The 20,010-nt window shown below is 39.6% G+C and overlaps 1 protein-coding gene across 1 annotated transcript in view; it reads left to right on the top strand.

Moving 5' to 3' along the window:
- The window catches only part of LOC140726525 (5'-3' DNA helicase ZGRF1-like), a 101,391-nt gene that overhangs the window by 67,073 nt on the left and 14,308 nt on the right, over window positions 1–20,010 (top strand). The window contains exons 23-27 of the mRNA XM_073043032.1: window positions 1,441–1,600; window positions 6,039–6,116; window positions 7,648–7,789; window positions 14,494–14,621; window positions 17,620–17,743. Of these exons, the coding sequence (XP_072899133.1) occupies window positions 1,441–1,600; window positions 6,039–6,116; window positions 7,648–7,789; window positions 14,494–14,621; window positions 17,620–17,743 (632 nt within the window). The remainder of the gene's footprint in view (window positions 1–1,440; window positions 1,601–6,038; window positions 6,117–7,647; window positions 7,790–14,493; window positions 14,622–17,619; window positions 17,744–20,010) is intronic.

Raw genomic sequence — 20,010 nt, forward strand, 5'->3', positions numbered from 1 at the left:
GGCATTCTTAAAATAAACAAACCTGTAGATGCTGGAAATCCAAGCAACACACACAAAATGCTGGAGGAACTCAGTAGGCCAGGCAACATCTATGGAAAAGAGTAAACAGTCAACGTCTCAGGCCTAAACCCTTCCACGGGACTGGAGAAAAAAATGCTGAGGAGTAGATATAAAAGGTGGCGAGAAGAGAGGGAGAAACACATGATGATGGGTGAAATCTGAAGGGAGAGGGATGAAGTAAAGAGCTGGGAAGTTGGTGAAAGAGACAGAAGGCCATTGAAGAAAGAAAAATGGGGAGGAGCACCAGAGGGAGGCAATGGACGGGCAAGAAGATGAGATGAGAGAGGAAAAAGGGGATGGGAAATGGTGAAGGAGGAGGGAGGTGGAGGGCATTACCAGAAGTTTAAGAAATCGATATTCATGCCATCAGGTTGGAGGCTACCCAAATGGAACATAAGGTGCTGTTCCTCATTGTGGCAGTAGAGAAAGAAGGTCATGGATAGACATATTGGAATGGAAATGAGAAGCCAAATTAAAATGGGTGGCCATTGGGAAATCCTGCTTTTTCTGGCAGACGGAGTGTGGGTGCTCGGCGAAGTGGTCTTCCAATCTACATCGGGTCTCACTGATATACAGGAGGCCACACCAGGAGCACAGTATGTGACCCCAGCAGACTCACAGGTGAAGCGTCGCCTCACCTGGAGGGACTTTTTAGGGCCCTGAATGGTAGTGATGGAAGAGGTATATGGCAGGTGTAGAACTTGTTTTGCTAGCAAGGATGTGCCAGGAGGGAGATCAGTGGGGAGGGACAAATGGACAAGGGAGTCGCGTAGGGTGCAATCCCTTCGGAAAGCAGAAAGTGGGTGGTGGGAGGGAGGGAACGATGTGCTTGGTGGTGGGATCCCACTGGAGATGTTGGAGGTTTTGGAGAATGATGTGCTGGACATGGAGGCTGGTGAGTTGATAGGTGAGGATAAGTGGAGTGCTATCCCTGGTAGGGTGGCAGGAGGATGGGGTAAGAGCAGACGTGTGTGAAATGAAAGACATGTGGTTGAGGGCAGCGTTGATGGTGGAGGAAAGGAAGCCTCTTTCTTTGAAAAAGGAGTTCCTCTTTTTGAAAAAGGAGCCCTCTGGTGCTCCTCCCCACTTTTCTTTCCACCATGGCTTTCTGTCTCTTTCATCAATGAATTTCCCAGCTCTTTACTTCATCCCTCTCCCTTCAGGTTTCACCTATCACCTGTGTTTCTCTCTCCCTCCTCCCGCCTTTTAAATCTACTTTTTTTCTCCAGTGCTGCCAAAGGGTCTCTGCCAGAAATGTCAGGCTGTATACTCTTTTCTATAGATGCTGCCTGGCCTGCTGAGTTCCTCCAGCATTTTGTGTGTATTTCTTAAACTGAACTATTTGTTTCTTGAGTAGATCATTATGATCTTTTTCATTAGGTGTCTATGGAGCTGGGAAGAGCTATCTGTTAGCTGTTATGATTTTGTTCCTTGTACGTCTTTTTGAAGAAAGTGAAGCAACTGAAAGCGCCAAACAAGTTCAATGGAAACTTCTCATCTCTGCCTCTACCAATGTTGCTGTGGACAGAGTGCTACTTGGGTAAGTCAAAGATCAGAACAATGAAACGAATGTGGTGGGTTTTGACAATAATTCATTTGGACTTCTCATAACTACTGCATTGAAACATAGAGACAGGCACATATGCACACACCAAAGTGAAACAGTGAAGATTTTTATCAGTCTCTAATCTCTGCAAATTACCAATCTTGGACATAGTAGCAGTAGAAATAGTGTTGAATTTGGGAAAGTGGTTATCTGCCATCTGTTTTGATTATAGTTGAAAAGCCTCTCCTGCTGAAGAGATAATGCAGTAATTTGTGTGGGAATTCAATTTTCACCTAGACTTGATAACAAATTAGCAGTTTTGAGAATGTGTATGTCCGGCTCTGAGTGTTCTGTCATTCTCTAGTGAAGCAAAGCTCCAAGGGGTCATTTCTATTTGTGTGTGGAAGAATATGATTTTACCGAAGTCTTAAAATTAGTAAAATGTTGTTCTGCATCTGCCACACTACACTCTTTAGACTTTTGCAAATGAAACAACTCTATAACACACTAAATACCTATAGAACCCTTCCAATAACCAGCAGAAACCAGTTGAGAGCAAACCTGTGAGTTGTTGATCACCCTTCTAATTAACAATGATGTAAACGTCCCTCCAGGTTCTGAATACATGTTCAGCTGTGTATGTTTAATCAAGGTGATGGCTAGACTATCAGTCTTTAGAATGGGAGTGCTGATGTAAGATCAATGTCCCAATTGATTGACTCATATTTTATAGTTCTTTTTCATTGAGCGTATCAAGCATCCTCACCAGTGTAAAATCCTATGTAGATATATGCATAAGTTTGGAGCAGTAAAGGATCTTGTAGTACCTAAAATAATTCTCTTACTGACAGAGAATACAAGAGGAATTTTATTATTGGTGAGCACTTGTGTTGGTGCAAATAACAGGTTAAGACGGTAGAAATGTTAGCAATGTAGAATCCAGCTCCTAATGGCAAATTTTAAGTTCATCTTGCTGCAGTTTTGGTGGATGTGTATGTAACTGCCCTCCGTGAAAGACAAGTATTTGAACTACAGTAATAACCCATGTTTTAGTCAAATTTAGAGATAAATGCCCAGGTTTTGTGCAAAGAGTGATTTCATTCACTAGATTGAACTCTGAGTCCCTAATATTTAATGTTGACACCACCTCTGGGAATTCTTCGCCTCTACCAATGTCAAACTACCAATAAACCTCCAGTGTATTTTATCTTCTGAGCTAACTGCAGCCTGATATATATTACAAATGTTCTCACTTGCTATGAAAATCGGTTCAATCTCAAAAATCAGCTGAGTGGCTCAACAAATGTAGGTTAGATCCAAATGCATGATATTTGATTAAGTGAAAACACTGCCACAAATTTCTCTGCAATTTCAACACTGGTTTGTGATTTCAGAAAATTAAGTATGCCTATTTATAAATTGCATCTCAATTTGGATGGTTTCTGAATTTATCATTGCTGCTTCTCAAAAGGAACACATGCACCTCAGTGACCTAGACAGATAGAAAGTAAGAGTGTTTCCTGACTATTACTATCATTGCTTTTGCAGCGTTGTATATCAGAATCAGGTTTATTATCACCAGCATGTAAGGTGGAATTTGTTAACAGCAGCAGCAGTTCAATGCAATACATAATATAGAAGAAAAAATAATGGAATAAATAAATGAATGAATGAATGAGTACCTTTGGAATCCTGAAGAAGGTTATGCCCCTTTGGACACTGTCTCTGCCACAAAATTGATGTTTTTGTCATTATCTTAGACAGTTTATGGCTTTATTCAGAATCACTTTATTGCTAGTATGTGAAACATCAGAATTGATTATGGCTTGGTGTCAAGTATAAAACACAGGACAATATGGAAACAGACAACACAATAGCAACCAACTATTTACAAGAAAATAGTGCAAACAACCATGAACAATCAACGATTATCAGAATGATAATATGCACAAATCAAACTTAAGTAAATGTTGAACATATGAACAGACTCAATAATCATCCAGATAACAAGGGAAGCAGGAAAGACCATTTAACAGATGTTGTGCAGGGTCATTCAGGGTATTACACCTGAGTGAATTTTATTGGGAAGCTGGATAACTACAGGAAACAAGCTTCAGAGATGATGTGTAGTGCTGGTAGTGATGAACTTGTAGCATCTCCCTGATGACAATTTGGTGAATAGGTGACTGCTAGGGTGGATGGAGTCAGCAATAGTTTTTTTCAGCTTTTTCTTCGCTCTGGCAATGAAGAGTTGTTTTAACGTTGGAAGCTGACAGCCGATGATCTTCTCTGCTGAATGGACCACTCACTGCAACTGGGACTTGGGTTTCCCGCCACTTCTTCCCTCTCTAATAGTAATAGAGGTGGTCACAGCACTCCTAATCATGGCTGAGTGAAAATTCATCTGGAATTAAAAATTCATCAAAAATTCATCTCTGCTTGGATTGTTCCTGTGCTGAGTATAACATACTTGTCCCACTTCAATGCATTGGTATGTGAATGATTTGACCACAGACACAACACAACCTGACCATTAATTTCCAGGGGAAGGGGGTGGTGCAGATCAAGTGTGTCAGCAGAAGTCAATCTTCATTTCCATTGTCTTTCTAGCATAAGCTCCAAGTTGTTATGAACATGCTGCAAGATGGTCTACCTTTCTTTGCTAACAGGTTACATCATTATTAGAGATGCAAGCAACTACAATTGTGCCATCTGCAGCTTTTAGTATTTTAATAGATTTGTCTGTGGTAGTGCAGTCATTTGTATAAAGTGAAAACGGGAGGGGTGACAGAACAAAGCCATGGAGAGAGCTTGTGTTTATTGGATCAGACAAATCGGAGCCCAGCCTTACATTCTGCTTCCTTCCTGTCAGGAACTTCATAATCCACTAGCAGACATTGTAGGGTCCAGCTAGCTGGGTTAGCTTGCTGTGGGGCAACTGTAGAGCAATAGTGTTGGAAGGTGGAGCTAAAATCCACAAACAAGATCCTCACATAAGGTGTTAAGGGAGTCCAAATGTTGAAGAATGTAATGAAGGTACAAGTTAATTACATTCTTAAATTAATGATTTGCTCTATAAGCAAACTAATGGGTCAAAAAGAGGATCAGTCATGAACTTATGGTAGGCTAGCATCAGACATTCAAGCGTTTTCATAACTACTGAAATCAGAGCAATTGGCCTATAATTATCAAGTCCAGTGATCTTGTTTTTCTTGGGAATTGGAACAGTTGTAGCAACTTTAATGCAGTTTGTAATCCTGCATAATTGCAGGGAGATGTTAAATATCATAGTGAAGACAGCTACTAACTAATCCGCAGTGTTTTAGAGTACCAGGTGAGACACCATCAGGGCCTGCAGCTTTCCTAATGTTCTGTTTTCCCAAATAGTTTGTGAACATCTTTTTGCTTCACAGAAAGTACAGAGTGGGATGGAGAGAGGGGGATGAGGCTGAAGAAAAAACCTTTTTTTTAGTATGTCTTGCATGTAAAATGTAAAAGTTGAAGGAATTCAGCTCATCTATGGAGGGAAATGGAAATCAGCATTTTGGATTGAGATCCTTTATCAGTACTGAAAACCAACTGGGAGCTAGTCAATAGTAAAAGCGTAGAGGACGATGGAGCAAGAGCTGGCAGGTGATGGGTGGATCTAGGTGATGGCGGTGATAAGCAGGTTGAGTGAGGAGAGTTGGGAATGATGTAAGAAGCTGGGAGAAGATAGGAGGAAATGACAAAGGGCTAAATAAGATGGAATCTGATAGGAGAGGACAGTGGACTTGGAATAAAAGGAAGGAGGTGGGGAGGGTAACCAGTAGAAGGGTTGTGCGGGTCATGGATATGTGGAGAGGGTGATGGATAGATGCAGGGAAAAGAGATTTGGAGAATGGAGCTGGTGATATAAGAGATAAAAAGGAAGGGACAGAGGGGAGTGAAATTTGAGAAACTAATATTCATCAGGTTAGAGACTACCAAGGAGGATTATGAGATGCTGTTCCTCTAATCTGTATCTAGTCTCAACTTGGCAGTAGAGGAAGCCATAAACAGACATGCCAGTGTGGGAATGAGAAGTGGGATTAAAATGGCTGGTCACCAGGAGATCCTGCCTGGTATGGCAGATGGAGCGAAGATGCTCGACATAATTTCTTGTTGAGGTAAAGGATGCCACAGTGGGGTGTAATAAATAACACTAATCAATTCAAATGTAAACAGCTACCTCACCTGGAAGGACCTGACTTGCCAGGTGGACTTTGTTGCACCTTGTAATACTTGCCTTATTTATATGGGATTTTTGAAAGTAATTTACAGAGATTCGATTTTGCAGTTCTGTGAATCACGGTACATGACTTTTTTTTAACAAAACTGTGTAGAGAAATTAAGTTATTATTCATGATTTCTGTTGCAAAATAAATTGGCACAGTTTGTTTACATTAATTAGGCTTCTGGAACTAGGATTTGATAAATTTATCAGAGTTGGGAGTATTCGGAAGATTGCTAAATCCATCTTGCCATATGGGTAAGCACAATTTTTGTTCTCTATTATTGTACATATATGGTACAGTGAAATCCTTACGTCTTTGGACTGGAATAAACTACAATGGCCACAGATTAATACTAACATTGTCAACTGGTAGCATTATGCTCCTGGCAGTGCTCTGAATGAGTGTACTGATGGATAAATATACTGCATGTTAAATTTCTTCCAGCTATTGTACACGTTTGTACATGATATTGGTCAGATATTTCCTGCAACTGTTAATTATGATATTTCTTCAAAACTGTTGTACCAATTCCACTTATGCATTTGCATATAATTCTTGTGAACTATGTGGAATTGCTGGATGTCTCTTCTGTGAGCTTTTCCCTTCATCTACGTCCTGGTTAATATTAAGTTCTCCTTGCTCATCTACATCATATTATCTTTCTGTCCTCATTGCCTAAAATGTTACATTTTGGATTTTTCATCTGATAGTTCTAATTTTGTTTTCTCCAATCTATTTTCTGCCAATTTGGTCACAGATTCTGGAATATTTATATCCTCCTCTTTTAAAGCTTCCTGTAGACCTTTCTTTGTTGCTGAGTATTAGTGGGTTTTCTTCTTAGTGTGTATTGTTACTTTGAAGGTCTTGTATTAATATAAGCTATGCTCATGATCTTTGCTGTCGACAAGTGACCATTCAAACTTGGCTAGTCCCTGAGTACACAGCAAGTGAAAATGAACAGGGTATCCATCAAACTAGGGATATCCTGATGACTTTGCGACAGATCTCTATTTTATTTTTCTCCTGGATGATTGATGGAATCACCAACCTCAGATGGCCACAACAAGGGACTCTTGGAGATGATCCCAATAACAGAAGGGAAGGCAGTCCAGAGATCAGGCCATGGTGGTTGCTAGTAGGATGGCAGAAGGAAAGGCCCATTTTAGGAAGGCAAGGCTAAATATTGGTGCTTTTGGGAATTGGAGAGATAATCTATGATAAGAGCAGCAATGAAGGAGACCAGAGTCAGAAAAGGGGAGAGTGTAGATTTATTTGAGGTATATGGAGTGTATTCCTGATTGTCCCAGCCCAAATGGTGTGCTGAAAATAATCTCCTTTCCACTGTACCATTTCTGAATCAGGTTCCCAGTTGCATGCACTATGTTTGAATTTTTCTGAAGCAATAATTTGTGTTCCTCTTCATAGAGATCATTAGATAGTCAGTCCTGATGAAGGGTCTCAGCCTGAAATGTCCTGTTCTTTTCCTCGCCATAGAGGTTGCCTGACTTACTGAGTTCCTCCAGTGTTATGTGTGTTGCTCAAGATTTCCAGTATCTGCAGAATACTTGTTTCCAAAGTTCATGAACTTCTGAAATATTCCTTCTGCGGTTTGTAGGCTTGCCAGCCACAAGAGGGCGTTTGCATTGTTTAGGCTTTCATGTTTACTTGCTCCCTGAAGGAATGACTAATCTCTGTTTAATTATCATTAATGTTCAAGAGTCCAGTGTTCTCAGGAGAAATGGTTTATCTTCTGGCTATGATAAATATTTATGAGGTTTTAATTAGTTTACATGCAGGTAGTGATACTGAAGAAATACGAGAACTACAGGCTCTCCTCAAGGATGATCTGACGCCAGTAGAAAAAGTGCATGTGAGGAGGTGTATTGAACAGCATAAACTGGGCAGGAACAGAGCAATGCTCAAAGAGGTCAGTACTTTATTTTAGCATATAAATGTTACTGAAAGAAAATCCTTTCATTATTTCCTGGCTCGCACGAATGCACAGCACGTTCTATTTCCTGACGCTAATTGATCACACTGTAATCACCACATCAACGGCACTGGAAGCATTTGTAGAATTTACCGAAACTATGAGTATGCCAATTGCTTTCAACAATCATCATAAGTTCCTGAGCTAATTTACCCTGTGATCTGTCCATTTTTCATTGCCAAAAGAACTCTAGCACCTTTGCCTGAACTTTGGGGTATTCCCCATTCTGGCTCTCCTCTTACACCTTCACTTCACCTGCCTATTATCTTCCTCTGGTATGCCTCCCCCCCACCCCCCCCCAGTTTCTCCAATGGTCCACTCTTCTCTCCTATCAGATTCTTCCTTCTGAATTCTAAGTTCTTCCCCCTTCCTTTCCAGTTAACTATAATAGAAACTGTACAGAAAACTATAATAGAGGATTTCTTTATAGTTAACTATAAAGAAAACTATAATAGAGGATCTGACCCTTACCCGTTCCGAAAATGTGACATTTTTTTCTCATGTTACTCCATATCCAAGGGGAACAATTTGTCAATGGCTAACTACAGTTCGAGGTAGCTAATACAGGTCGACCTTCACTAAACTGACTACCTGTAATCCGGATCCTTCAATGATCCAGCACTGATTTCAAACTTTCCACGCAACTGTAATTTCAAATTTCCTGGGCCACCGTACCAATCTGCTGCACATTGTTTTGGTTGTGCCAGGTCTGTTCACGTGTTGGCCCTCTCTTGTAAGCACAGACAGGCAATTCCTGCTTGTTTTCCTGCATTTATTAATATAATTTGCTCTTTTTTGGCCCCAATTATGGCCCCAGTGAGTAAAGGAAATGAACCTCATGCTGTGAAGCGAAAACACCGCACATTATCCATTAAAGATGAGGTTGAACACTTGAAAAAACTGGACTGTGGTTTATCGGTGTAAAGCTTGTGCGAGTGTTACAACATTGGCTTTTCCACAGTGTACAATATGAAGAAACAGAAGAAAAACTGCTACATTTTTTTGCTGATAGTGGCTCAAAGAAACAGATGTGTGTAAGAAAAACGGAAGAAGTTCGGAACTAGATGAAATGCTGATAACATGGTTTAATCTTCGTATAGTGAAGGTGTTGAACTATCTGGAGATATGGTGACGGAACAAGCAAAAGTGTTTCATGAAGAACTAGGACTAGATTATGAGTGTGACTATAGTGAAACTGGCTTCATCGGTTCAAACAGCGTCATGGCTTACAGTTTCGCGCAGTGTGTGGTGAAAAACTTTCAGCAGACAAGCAGAAGATATGTTCAAAAAAATTGCAACAGGGAGCTAACACTTCAAAATCCAGTGCCATCAACTTCTGCTCACCCAGATGTGCTGCCACCAACCAATTTCAGCACCAGGTCCTGATGCTTCACTCATTTTTCAAGATGACGACGTTGATGATCCTGACAACCCCACACTTGCAGACATGTAACTTTGCCTAAAGGTATATTAAACGTCTCACTTTAGAAGTGGTAGTGCTCAACTGTTCTGTATAAGTTAATTCCTGTACATTTACCTGTACCCTTTATTTTATCTGTGCCTCTATAGTATATTACTTTATTAAAATTTCACTTTGCTACTCATTTAATATTTTTGTTTCATTATTATCTACCGTAGATGTCAGATTATAAGCCGCTACTTTTTTCCCACATTTTGAACAGCTTTGAACACTGCGGCCTTTACTACGGTGCGGCTAATGCATGATTTTTTTTCATGCCGCCAAAAACATTTTGCCTCGTAACAGTAGACCAATAAAATTGATGAGTAGTTCACAGAGGTCCAATGAAATTGTACGATAAATCAAGCGCACTTTCACAATTAAATTATTGTAAATCAGTCATTTGTACTCACCCTCACCAACATGGAAAACACTCAAAGAAAAGCATTGTGCTGCCTTTATGGCAGTTATTTAGTTTATAATATTTTCACTTAGTAATTCATTTGTTAGTATTTTCTAGTTAAAGTTAGAAGTACTACATCCCGGGATACTATGACGTCACATCCGGTTTCACCGCGTCTTGTGGGAAATACCAGTTTGCGATAAACGGGAAGGTGGGGGCATTAGGCGAGCGCGAAACGCTGCTTTTAAGTTAAAGGTGATCAATAACTTTTCCTGGTAGGCTGCAGTATATATTTTTTTACCAGTCATTAGGAGATATTGGAATGTATACGCAACATAATTTGTGTGTTACCGATACGTATGTATATTTAAAAGTAGCCGTGTTACAGGCACGGTTCGAAAAAAAGCATTTGCAATATGTATTTGTTTATGTTACCATATGGATTTAATTAAAAGTTAAAAAATCCTCACGTGTAATATCTTTCTGTGTAAATATCTCATATTACAACGTGGGACACCTGCGGCCTAAAATCCGGTGCGGCTTGTACAAGTACAAAATTGATTTTCTTTCTAAAATTAGAGCCAGCGGCTTTTAATCAGGTGCGCTCTGTAGTGCGAAATCTACGGTAACTTGTACTGATTTACGTGATATTTTAAAGGTATGATGAGGCGGTTAGCTATTGCTTAATGTGATCCTTCTGTAATCTGTCATTTTCACTAATCCGGCACTCCTCAGGTCCCAGTGGTGCCGGATTAGTGAAGGTCAACCTGTATTGATTGAAATATTTGTCACTAGATCCTGCCAAAAGGCACATCTTTAAAAGAAGTACGTTTTGGCAGGGACCAGGGACAAATATTTCACAAGCTTGCTGGAATAAATGACAGCGCATAGATGACTGTGGGAACCCTGATTTTCCAGCCCTACTTTAGACACCATGGTGATTGAGAAGAAAGAGGGACCTGTACCTAAGGACTTTAGGAATTCCAGGTGTTTGGATTAATAACAGATGGATGAGGCAGTTCTTGAGGTCAATGCAAGAAATCAGTACCGAAGACCTGGACAGTTTGCTTCAATTAGGCTAATGATCTGATATGTAATGCCATCAAATCCCAGTTTTCATCAACTCCCACAAAAGACTCACACACTGTTCCATGCAATACAACATCTGGGGGGAGTGTGGAGGGTGAGGAGTTGTCGACATGTGCTGCTTAATCAACTGACTTTCTCCAGCAATTTGTTTATTGCTCCAGATTCTAGTATCTGTAGTCTCTTGTGTCTTCAACTTCTGTGTATGTTTCATCTTGTGAAAGTTTGATTTAACGCACTCTTACAAGGAGGACTTGCATCGGACTTTTCAAACCACATAGCTGTTGAGAGTTGGCAACAAGTATTAAAGTTACAAACAGCAGAGTTGCCAGGACAACAACCCACATTTTGGACCCCAACTCTAGCTGCATATTTGGTCTTGCTGTGGATCCCAGGCTCCAGCTGCATTCAACCATTTCAATGTAGCTGTTACTATAACTTGCGCATAAAACTTAAGATTATATGATTTGTAAATCCATTTACCTAGAAAAAGCAAACAAGATTGATATAATTTTACTTATTTCTGAAGATAAAATTGTGTAAAAAAACATAAAAACAACTAGCCCAAATTCCTAATGCCAGCTATCTATTCATATTTCACGATTTAACATTAAGTGCAGTCAAACCCATAGTGATCAGGATTTCCTGTTCTCCACAGGAACATGTAATGTTTACAAATATTCCCAGCAGGCATAATCTGGCAGGTATGCAGATCCATTGACAGCAAATCAGTGGAGGTGTTTAATTATTTTCCAACATAGATAATTATGTGTGAAAGTTCTGTTAATTTTTGCCTTCCTAACTGGGTTTGAAATCTGCCAACTGTCACGTGTCATTCTGTGCAATGAGTTGCACAGAAAATTGTAGAAACTGTGGCAACAGTCAAATGGTGTACCTGCTTCATCCATTTCTTCTGGTGACTCACTTATATACTCACCACCCTCTGTGTGGAAAAAGGTGCCCCTCAGTCCCTTTTAAATCTTTTCCCACTCACCCTAAAGCTATGATTCTAGCTTTGGACTCCCCTTCCCCAGGGTAATGATTGTTCCAATTCACCTTATTTATCTCTCTCATAATTTCAAACACTTCCAGAAGTCTCATTCTTCTATGTTCCAAGGAATAAAGACCTAAACTGGGCACATTTCATGAATTCCACCCCTTCTAGGTCCTTAACACTCAGGGTGGCCCAGTAGTGCCGTGGGAAATTAAAACTGCCTACTTATGCAACCCTGTTATTCTTGCATCTATGTGCATCTGCTCTAAAATGTCCAGCTGACTGTTGGAGGGTCTATAATAAATCTCAGTGGAGTGACCTTCCCCTTCTTGTTTCTAAATTCTTCCCATGAGGCCTCACTGGCCAATCCCCAAAAAAAGTTGTTTTAAGCCACTGCTGTTTTATCCTCCCATTTCGAAAAGTCAACATACTCTCCTCACTTGCCTGAATTCTGTATTCTGGAATACTGAGCTACCAGTCCTGCCTACTGGCAGTCACATTTCTGCTATGGTTATAATAAGCCAGTCCCCAGAGCCAATCCACACTCTTGAGTTTATCCACTGTACCTGTTAGGCCTCATGCACTGAAATAAATGCAGTTTAACTGAGTATTTCTTTCCCTCCCTTTACTGTGCCCCTGGCTAACCTGATTACTAAACTTGCTCCCGCTGGCTACTACTTTATTCCATGACTTGCTCCTGCTCAGAGTCCCATCCATCTGACAGTCTAGTTTAAACTCCCTTCCCATATAATACTAACAAATTTTCCTGCAAGAATACTGGACTGCTTGTAGTTCCTTTTTGTAAGTCTAGCAACTACAGTATTAGAACATTAGAAAGTTTTGGCAAGAACAGGCCATTTGGCCCAGCAAAGCTTGTCAAATTCCTGTTCACATAGTGTGTTGAAGTAACTATTGAGTTTAGATTTGACAGTCTCTAAGCTACTACTCTCAATTACACAACTAGGTAGTTTGTTCCATGTGTCCTCGAATCACTGAAAAGAAATATTTCCTGATGTTAGTTTGAAATCTTCCTTTAACCAGTCTCCACCGATGGTTCCATGTTCTCATTGATGGATTAATTTTGAAGTAGCAGCTGGCATCCGCCTTACTTATACCCTGAATGATTTTGAACACTTCTATCATGTCATCCTCTCATTCTGTATCTACTTAGGCTAAAAAGATTTAATTCTTTCAATCTTTCTTCATAGCTCATACCCTGCAGACCTGGAATGAGTCTCGTCACCCTTCTCTGAACTCTCTCTGGTGCCTTCACATCCCTAACAAAATACAGTGACCAACATTGTACACAGTACTCAAGGCCTCACAAGCACATTGTACAACTTTTGGAGAGTGTCTTGAGACTTGAACTCCACTGAATGCATTACATAGCCCAACATTCTATTAGCCTTCCTAATCGCTTCTGTGCATTGTCTAGATGTTGATAGTGATGAGTCTATCAGGACATCCAAATCCTTCTCATGCAGTGCACTTTCTAACTCAAGACCCCCTCACTATATATTCATAGCTAATGTTTCTGCTTTCTATATGTAATATTTTACACTTATAGTAAATTTCTTCTGCCATTTATCTGCCCATATCTGCATTTTGTTTAAATCTAACTGTGTCGATTCTGCTGCCTGAATGTTATCAACCTGTCCCCCTAATTTTGTGTCATCTGCAGACTTTACTAGTTTATTTGTTAGGTGCTTATCCAAATCATTAATATTAATTAAAACAGCAGTGGCCCCCAAAACTGATCCCCACTTTTAACATTATTTAGGTGTGAAAATGATCCTCTCACCATCACTCATTTTCTGTTTTTGAGCCAATTCTGCCCCCATTTGCACACCTTACCCTGAATCCCTACTTCCTGTAATTTGATTATTAACCTCTTGTGGGTACCTTGTCAAAAGCTTTCTGAAAGTCCATGTAAATGATATCAACCACTCTATTGTTATTATAAATTTTAGTTGCTTCATCATAGAACCTCCAGTGTATCAGTAAAACATAATTTCCCCTTTCTGAACCCATGCTGGCTTTCTGCTAACAAGCCTGTTCTTATCAACTGCTTTTCCATCTCAATCTTTATTAATGTTTCCATTAACTTACCTATGATACATGTTCAGCTTACTAGTCTATAGTTAACAGGGTGAGTGTGGTCACCCTTGTATACTGGGACAACATTAGCCCATTGCCATAGCAAGTTATATGTGGTGTCTGAAAAGAGGATGCTGTCCAAGTTGCTTGCCATCTTGGACCATGTCTCCCATCCATAATGTACTGGTTAGGCACAGGAGTACGTTCATCCAGAGACTCATTCCACCGAGATGTAACACTGAGCATCATAGGAAGTCATTCCTGCCTGTGGCCATCAAACTTTACAACTCCTCCCTTGGAGTGTCAGACACACTGAGCCAGTAGGCTGGTCCTGGACTTATTTCCACTTGGAATAATTTACTTATTATTTAATTACTTATGGTTTTATATTGCTATATTTCTACACTATTCTTGGTTGGTGCGACTGTAACGAAACCCAGTTTCCCTCGGGATCAATAAAGTATGTCTGTCTGTCTGTCTTGGAAAATTGAGTTATAAGTAATGACTTTATAACTTAATTGAATGCCTAAAAATATTGAAATCTATATACATATAACTAATATTCACTGTCCCTTTCTGTTTTTGCTCACACACTTGTGTAGGTGCAAGTGGTGGGAGCTACTTGTGCTGCTTGCCCTTTTCAGTGTATGAACAACCTGAGCTTTCCATTGGTGTTACTGGATGAATGCAGCCAAATTACAGAACCAACTTCTCTCCTTCCTATTGCGAGGTAATGTGTATTGCAAACTCATTCTATTGTTTATAATTGCCTCACAATTCTCCACAGGGCAGTTACTTTCGCTGACAGTATAGGTATTTGTCACGGCGATTAGTACAACTAGTCACACCTGGTGGAGGAAAGATCTCCGCAATAAATGTGTTTTGCTGTTTGGTAGTTCCTATTTTGATAGATTAAAAACGAGGAGCTTTTTATTAAAAGACAGCATTGTCAAACTATTTTAGGCGAGAAAGAATCAACAATTTTAAGTAAAGATACTGCTATCAATGATTGTAAAAAAAAAAAAATTATACTGTTAGACAACAGTGGAATAACAAGATATTCAATTCATGCTGGAGGAAGCTTCTTTGCTTTTAATAGAGATAAGCGAGAAATGAAACTATTGCAAGCAATGGAGGGACAAGAAGGGTGTGTGGGCAAAGTGGTAGCAAATGTATGGGGACTGTAAAGAGGGGCTGCCGGATGGTGTAGTGGCATCAGCACTAGAGGCAGATTGTCTTGAGTTTGAATCTGGCTGGGTCCCAACCTGGGCAATGGCAGTATCTGCATGGAAGAAAGGCCTAGCAATCAGCTTCCCTATCCTGCCATGAAAACCCTTTGGACAACTACATTATCCATAGGTCACCATGAGTCGACGATGACACAATGGCACTCAACAACAGAGAGGGGCAAATGTGAGGAAGAAGGACAGAGAAATGTGGTGAAGCAATGGAGTGGTCAAAGCTGTACCCCAGACACTTTGGCTGTGGAATATTATATTTTAATACAGGTTCCCCCCGCTATCCGAAAGTAGAGCATTCCTATGAAATTGTTTGTAAGCTGAAATGTCGTAAAGCGAAGAAGCAATTACCATTAATTTATATGGGAAAAATTTTTGAGCATTCCCAGACCCAAAAAAAACCTACCAAATCATACCAAATAACACATAAAACCTAAAATAACACGAACATATAGTAAAAGCGGGAATGATATGATAAATATACAGCCTATATAAAGTAGAAATATTGTATGTACGGTGTAGTTTCACTTATCAAAATCAGGAAGACAGCAAGCCAAAATCGATTTGGAGAAAAAAAATCGGCACGTACACACATGTGCAAGTACACGCATGCACAAACAACTGCCCGCACAAGGCTTCACGGTCATGGTAATCTTTCTCTGGGTAAACACACATATAAAGCAGGCATCTTTTTTTCGTAAAAGTGAAAATCCTCTTTGGTTAGCAAAAACAGGTACCAATGTAGGTCTTTCGTAACAGCGAGCGGTCATAAAGCAAATGTTTGGAAAACGGGGGCCACCTATAATTGTTCGTTGATTGAGCTTTATCTAATAGCAACAACATATAAATCATTTGCAGTTACGTATAGTGAAAGGTCCCAAATAAAACAGGAGTCAAGGTTGCACTAAAAGTCACATGATCAAAACTTGGTAAATGAAGTAGGCCTTCAGCAAGGAAAGTAACAGAAAACTGTTGTTTAGTATAAGTCAGCCTGTCAGAAAAGAGGACATAAATGAAAATATACTGTATATATGGCAAAAAAGGAAATTTCACTTTTATTGAAGTGTTTATGTTTGGGGAAAGCTGATTTTCCATGTTCATTGAAAAGATATAAATGTATACAGTCAGCCCTCCGTATTCACGAATTCCCCATGCGCGAATTCAACCAACCGCGAATCGCAAAAACCCAGAAGTGCTCTTCCAGCACTTGTTGTTTGACCATGTACAGACTTTTTTTTCTTGTCATTATTCCCTAAACAATGCAGTATAACAACTATTTTACATAGCATTTACATTGTATTAGGTATTATAAGTAATCTAGAGATGATTTAAACCATATGGGAGGATGTGCGTGGGTTATCGTGGATCGGGATCGAAAAAAATCGGAAGTTCTCTTACTAAGTAAGGCGGAACAGGTACATCCGGTATTATTTAGCGTCAGTTAGCCAAATGTTTGTCTGAGTATATAGTATATATTTTACCTTCCTATGCATATAAAACACTTAAGAACGTATGTTTCAGCGCTGGGCTTGGGAACGGAAGTTCCCGAGTTTGATCCAATGACAGATGACTCCCGAGTGCGCTCGGAGAATCAAAAACCCAAAACCCAAAAGGCAGAACCTTTCTCACTTTATCCTTTAAAATTGTCCCGATCGTTGACCGACGTAGCCTAACGCTTTTCCAATGACCGATGGCATTTCACTTCTTTCCGATCACTTTATTATTTCCACTTTATTTTCAATCGTTATCGTGATTATTTTCGTGAACAGAAACACTATGGATTCAGAGTTCTGCTGCCAGGTCCTAAAGTCCACCCCACTGAGACAGGTTGAATAAGGGACTTGAGCATCCGTGAATTTTGGTATACGCGAGGGGTCCTGGAACCAATCCCACGCGGATAAGGAGGGCTGACTGTAGTTACTGAATTCGTTGCACATTGGGAAAACTGTTCCCTGATTTCCATTCAATTCATATGAAATGACCATGAGAATGTAGCAGGATAGCTTCATGATTGTGCCATTGAGAGTTCTGAGATTGTTACTGCCAAATTTTAACTACCGTATGTTTCTATGCAGTAACTATCAATAATTTGAGGCTATGCAATATGCACTATATAGTGTACATTTCTGTCTAATTTCCACCAAGCAAAGTGGTAAGAGATTGGACAGTTCCAAAATGTTCATAGGACAGATGTCGCTGAATTTTCCTAAATGTGCATCCCAAGTTGGCAGTTTGCAGCAGTGAATATAATAGTTTTCCCTTTGCAGAATGCACTTACCCTGATGCAATTACTTCCCGATGACTAATTCTGCTAATCTGTTTGCTAGATTAGTAAATGTTCTCATTGTTAATGTGTTGTGGTTGAATAACAATGAAATAGCCATTGAAATATGCTAGAATTCAAAATCTCTTCAGGACTGAGTTATTGCTTCAAAATGTATGCCACAATATAAGTGCATTTTACAACTTACATAGGCCATTTCATCTTAGGTTTGGATGTGCAAAGTTGATCCTTGTTGGAGACCCAAAGCAATTGCCACCTACAATCCAAGGCTCTGAAAGTGTTCATGACGCTGGATTGGAACAGACTCTCTTTGACAGAATGTGCTTGATGGTACTGCAATTTACTTTAACTTATTTTATAATATGTTTAAAGCTAAAAACTGAAATATCGATCATGTCAAAGATGCAGTGACGCATCCTTCATTTTTATCCTTTTTAACTTGAATCAGCCCACGTCAAGTAAGTATGCACACGCCCGCTATTAGAAACATCCTCTCCACATCACTTTATATAGGCCTTTCAATACTCAATAGGTTTCCCCTCTTCTTCTAAACTTCAACCATCAAACGTTCCTAATATGTCAACACGTTCATTCCCAGGACCATTCCCATAAACCTCTGGACCTTCTCCAATTCCAGCATATTTTTCTTAGATATGGGGCAAGAAGCTGTGTGGGCCGGCTGGTGGTGTAGTGGCATCAGCACTGGACTTCAAGACAGATGGTCCTGTGTTCGAATCAGGCCGGGTCCCAACCAGAAAAACCCTATAGACAACTACACTATCCATAGCATTGCTATGAGTCAATGATGACTGGACGGTACTCAACAACAAAGCTGCCCACAATACCCCAAATGTGGTGCAATAAATCTTCAACATTACAACCTTGCTTCTATGTTCTAGTCTTCTCAAAATGAATGCTAACATTGCATTTGCTTTCCTTACTACCAACTGAACCTGCAGTTTAACCTTCATGGAATTCTGCACTAGGATACACAAGTCCCATTGCACCTCTGGTTTCTGAATTCACTGTCCATTTAGAAAATAGTCTACTAAAAGTGAATGACCATGCATAGAATTCTACCTGCCACTTCTTTGCACATTTTTCTAATCTATCCAAGTACTTCTGCAGGTTCCCTGTTTCCTCAACACTATCTGCTTCTCTACCTAACTTTATATCATCGCAAACTTGGGTACAAAGCCATCAATTCAGTCATCCAGAGCATTAGCATATAGTGTGAAAAAATTGACCCCTGCAGAGCACTAGTAGTCACTGGCAGCCAACCAGAGAAGGCCCCATTTATTCAACTCCACCTTCTGACAGTAAGCCAATCTTCTATCCATGTTAGTATATTTCCTGGAATACCATAGGCTCTTATTTTCTTAAGCAGCCATATGTGCAGCACCTTACAAAGGCCCTTCAGAAAATCCAAGTAAATAATTTATTCTCCTTTGTCTATCCTGCCTGCTATTTCCAACGTATTTGTGAGGCAAGATTTCCCTTTAAGGAAACCATGCTGACTTTGGCCTATTTTACTTCCAAGTACCCCAGAACCTCATCCCTAATAATGTAGTCTAACATCTCATCAAAGTCAGGGTAACTAGCCTATAATTTTCTTTCTTATTCCTCCCTCCTTTCTTAAAGAATGGAAGGACATTTGTGATTTTCCAGTCCCCCAGAATCTAGTGATACAGTCCTGTATTCACTTTTTTTTCAATTTGTCTCCATTTTGCCATGTGCTTTATGAATTTTGATTATGAAGTTTTGGTGATTGAATCACCCTTTAAGGATTATCATCACAATAGATCATTCCTTTTGCTGAGTTATATTACTGCATACCGAAGTATATATAATGCAAATAAAAACTTCTGCAGCCAAAAGACTGCACAACAATTTTATTGGAGGAAATTGCATAAGTGATCTAATATCATGAAATTCTGTATTGGTGTTTCATTTAAAAATTTACTTACATTTATTATATTCCTGGTTCACTGGTTTGCATTTCTGAAAAATATTTTGTCTTCATAATCAGTCTAAAAGTTATAAATTATCAGTAAAATAACAAATGCAAAAGTCGTTTATTATTTGCATCTGGTGTATTAATTGATGCATTTTAGTTATACTTCTATAGAGCAAGGAGTCATAGAATTATCCATCCCATCTGCACAAACCTGCCTGTGTGTCCATAATCCCAATTATGTTTTCTGTATTGCCTGCACTAAGTCCCATCCAAGCTTCATACAGTTTTATTGGTGTAGTCTGCCATCTGTGCCAACTGTCTCAGCTGTGGAATCTACAGGGCAACACCAGCTGCACCCAACATTGTATTTATAATGTGTGCTCGTTTTGCCAAGTGCACAGAAAGCACAAAGGGAATATGTAAACTCTGTTTAAAACACGGACAGGTTTGCATTAATGATGGTATATGCTTTGTCTTTCATCATCTGATAAGTGCCTATTTCTAATTCATTTTAAAAAAGCTGTTTGTCAGTGTTCATACCCAAGATAAACAAAGCAATGATGGCACGCAAGTTTTACTGTTCTTTGGAAGCAATTGAGAACAATTCATGTGGGTGCATATTGTTTGTGTAAATATTATA

This window comes from Hemitrygon akajei, chromosome 4 (genome assembly GCF_048418815.1).
Source record: "Hemitrygon akajei chromosome 4, sHemAka1.3, whole genome shotgun sequence".
In the NCBI taxonomy this organism is placed as follows: domain Eukaryota; kingdom Metazoa; phylum Chordata; class Chondrichthyes; order Myliobatiformes; family Dasyatidae; genus Hemitrygon; species Hemitrygon akajei.